General features: G+C 61.2%; 1 protein-coding gene across 1 annotated transcript; it reads left to right on the top strand.

Annotated features, from left to right (window-relative positions):
• Positions 1-502: 502 nt before the first annotated feature.
• Positions 503-2725, top strand: FRAT2 (FRAT regulator of WNT signaling pathway 2). Its single transcript, XM_069460309.1, has 2 exons — positions 503-1625; positions 1799-2725. The coding sequence occupies exon 1, from the start codon at positions 665-667 to the stop codon at positions 1352-1354; it is 690 nt and encodes a 229-aa protein (XP_069316410.1). The 5' UTR covers positions 503-664; the 3' UTR covers positions 1355-1625; positions 1799-2725.
• Positions 2726-3036: the final 311 nt, after the last annotated feature.

Here is a 3036-nt window from a genome sequence, read left to right as displayed (position 1 = left end):
TCTCCCGGAATTCCCTCCTCCTTTCCCCGCCCCCAACTCAGCGAAGCCCGCCCGGCCGGCGCGGCCCGCCCCTCCCCCCATGCCCCAGTCCCGGCGACACGGGCGCCCAGGGGGGGAGCGGGGCGGGCGGAGCGCGGCCGACACGTGGGGAGGGAGGACGCGTCTGGGGAGGAGGGGTCGGGTGTGTGGGTGGGTGTGTCCGTGAGTGGGAGAAACCAACCCAGGCCACCTCAGAGTCTTCACTTTCTCGAACTGCTGGTCGGGCCGGGGCAGTACGACAGTTGTCCCCACGCTCGGGATCCCCTCAGAGGCGGATAACGGACACAAATATGAGAAGGCTCTGGCTGTGACCCCGTGCTGCCCGCGACTCCCCGCGCCCCGGTGCCTTCTCGCGCGTCGCCCCCGCCCGGGCGCGGTGGTAGGGCCCGGCGCGACGTCACCCATTGTTTACAAATCAACCCGAGCCGGCAGGATTCCGGCTCCCGCGACTAAGGCGCGCGGCACGAGTGCCTGGCGGGCTCCGGCTTCCGCGTCTGCCCGGCCCCGGCCCCGGCCTCAGCCCCAGCTCCAGCCCCGCGCCCGGCTCTGCCGCGGCCCGCCGAACCCGCGGCCAGCCGAGCCGCCAGCGACGCCCGCAGAGCTCCGGGTGCCCGCGCGGGGGGCCATGCCGTGCCGGAGGGAGGAGGAAGAGGAAGCCGGCGAGGAAGCGGAGGGGGAGGAAGAGGAGGAGGACAGCTTCCTCCTGCTGGAGCAGTCGGTGACGCTGGGCAGCTCCGGCGAGGTGGACCGGCTGGTGGCCCAGATCGGTCAGACGCTGCAGCTGGACGCGGCACAGGACAGCCCGGCCTCCCCGTGCGCGCCCCCGGGGGCACCGCTGCGGCCCCCGACTGCGGTGCCGGCGGACAAGGCCCGGTCCCCGGTGGTGCCGCTGCTGCTGCCGCCCGCGTCGACCGAGGCTGTGGGCCCGGCGCCCCCAGGGGCTCTACGCTGCGCCCTTGGGGACCGCGGGCGCGTGCGGGGCCGGGCTGCGCCCTACTGCGTGGCCGAGCTCGCCGCAGGCCCCACCGCACTGCCCGGGCCGTGCCGGCGAGGGTGGCTCCGGGGCGCCGTCGCCTCCCGGCGCTTGCAGCAGCGACGATGGACCCAAGCCGGGGCACGCGCCGGCGACGACGACCCTCACCGACTCCTGCAGCAGCTCGTGCTTTCGGGAAACCTCATCAAGGAGGCCGTGCGGAGGCTCCAACGAGCCGTCGCCGCGGTTGCAGCCACTGGCTCCGTGGGCGCCCCTGGGTCTGGGGGAGGCCACAGCGGACCGGACCCCGTCGCCTTGGAGCCCGCAGGCTCCTTCCTTTGACCCGAACCCTCAGGAGGAGGAAGAGGAGGCCGCTGCGCAGACCCAGCAGCGTCCTGTTCCGACCACCCCTGAGCTGAAGCCGCCGTCGCTATCCTGGGAGCGACCACGTAGGCTGCGGGGAGGCGCGTGGAGAGAGATCTAAAGCTGAGAAGTTACCGACCCCAGTGAGGCTGTCGGAGAAAACTTAAGCGTGGAGAAATGCTTGAGCCAGGGCGCGTCTGTGCTGCGTGAGAATTTCCTCCGCCATCCGGGGCCAAGGACCTGGGATAAAGTGGGAGAACTATGGCAGCTAGCTGCTTGCATCGACTTGTACCTGACTTAGCCCTTGGGGGCGTCGTGAGCTTGGATTGTTCGAAAATGGGACTCGAAGGGGTGGGAGTTGGAGAGCTTTATAACAATACTTGAAAACTAACGACACACATACATTTTCTTCTTGTTTTCCAGTGGAGGAACTTGGTGAAAGTGGTGCTACAGTTGCTGTGCAAAGAAATTCCGGGGGGCAAGAAGAATGCAGAAGCTTGGCGGTGGGTGGGTTGACATCACCCCCTTTCTCCCACCTAATGGGTGGCTGGTGAAGGTGGGAGATGTGAACTGTGGTTAGGGGACTGGAGGGAGGTGGAGAATGTTGAAGATGGAAGAGTTGGATTTGAATGTGGACTTTCAAATGACTTGACCTTGCCATCTGTGGTTCAAGGTTAGGGTTTGCTGTAGGTGGAAGGCTTTGGGGGTTCCTGGGAGAGCTAACTCACCCTGGGTGTTTATTCTCTTGCTCCAAGAAGAGCCCTGTTTGTGCTTTGCTACCGCTTGGAGTCTCCCGAGGACACACACAGAGAGGGACGTGTGGAGAGAGTTATTTGCTTTTTCTGTGTTTTCCTCTTTCCAGAACTGCTCCTTCTGCTGCAGGGCCACTCTTGGCCATGTCAGGAGCTTTCTCAGAAACGGTCATAAACAATCTCTTGAGTGTCTCCCTGTCCTCCTAGTCAACCTTTCTTGTTCCACCCTTTCTGGTGTCTGTAGGGATGGATGAGAGACCCTGGACGTTTTTCTGGTCTGTTCTGGCCCTCCCTGGACCTGTGGGCCTGAGTCTCTGTGGGTCCTCACCTGTGCAGTTTTTCTCCTGTGATGCCAGCTTTTCTTTATGAGCGACTGAAACTGTCCTTAAAATGTGACTCTCCCAGAGGATAAACCGCTGGCTTTACCCTTGTGAAACTTGACGGCGCTTTAGTAAGGTGCCACCCCCAGACTTTAAGGTAGCTAAACCAATTTTTTAAAGATTCAATGGCTTGTTCATCCTCCAGATGTAGCTGTTGACGTACACTTCGCAACGGAGTGTCTGAAATTGTGATGGTCCTGATTTATAGGATTTCTTTATAAAAATGTCTGCTGAATAAATTTGGTTTTTGTTTTGGAGCATGGTTTGGCTTTTTTGGTGGGAGGTGGGGGAGGGGAAGAAAAACCACGTAGTAGGGGTTACCCTTAATAATGAAGAGTGCACTTGGGGGTAACAGAGGATCTGGGCAGATGGCCGGGGCCAACTCTGCTGGGCACAGAATCCTAGTTGAGCTGCAGTACTTGAATGCTTCTGGGTTGATGTTCCACAAGATCAGAAAATTAAGTCCAGGTTTTTAGAATATGCTAGATGGGTTTCCACTCCCGTTGTGGAAAGAAAACGGAATCCAGAG

This window comes from Eulemur rufifrons, chromosome 28, assembly GCF_041146395.1.
Source record: "Eulemur rufifrons isolate Redbay chromosome 28, OSU_ERuf_1, whole genome shotgun sequence".
Classification (NCBI taxonomy): Eukaryota; Metazoa; Chordata; class Mammalia; order Primates; family Lemuridae; genus Eulemur; species Eulemur rufifrons.
Note: the sequence above shows the minus strand (reverse complement) of the source record. Positions and strands in the feature narration are given on the sequence as shown.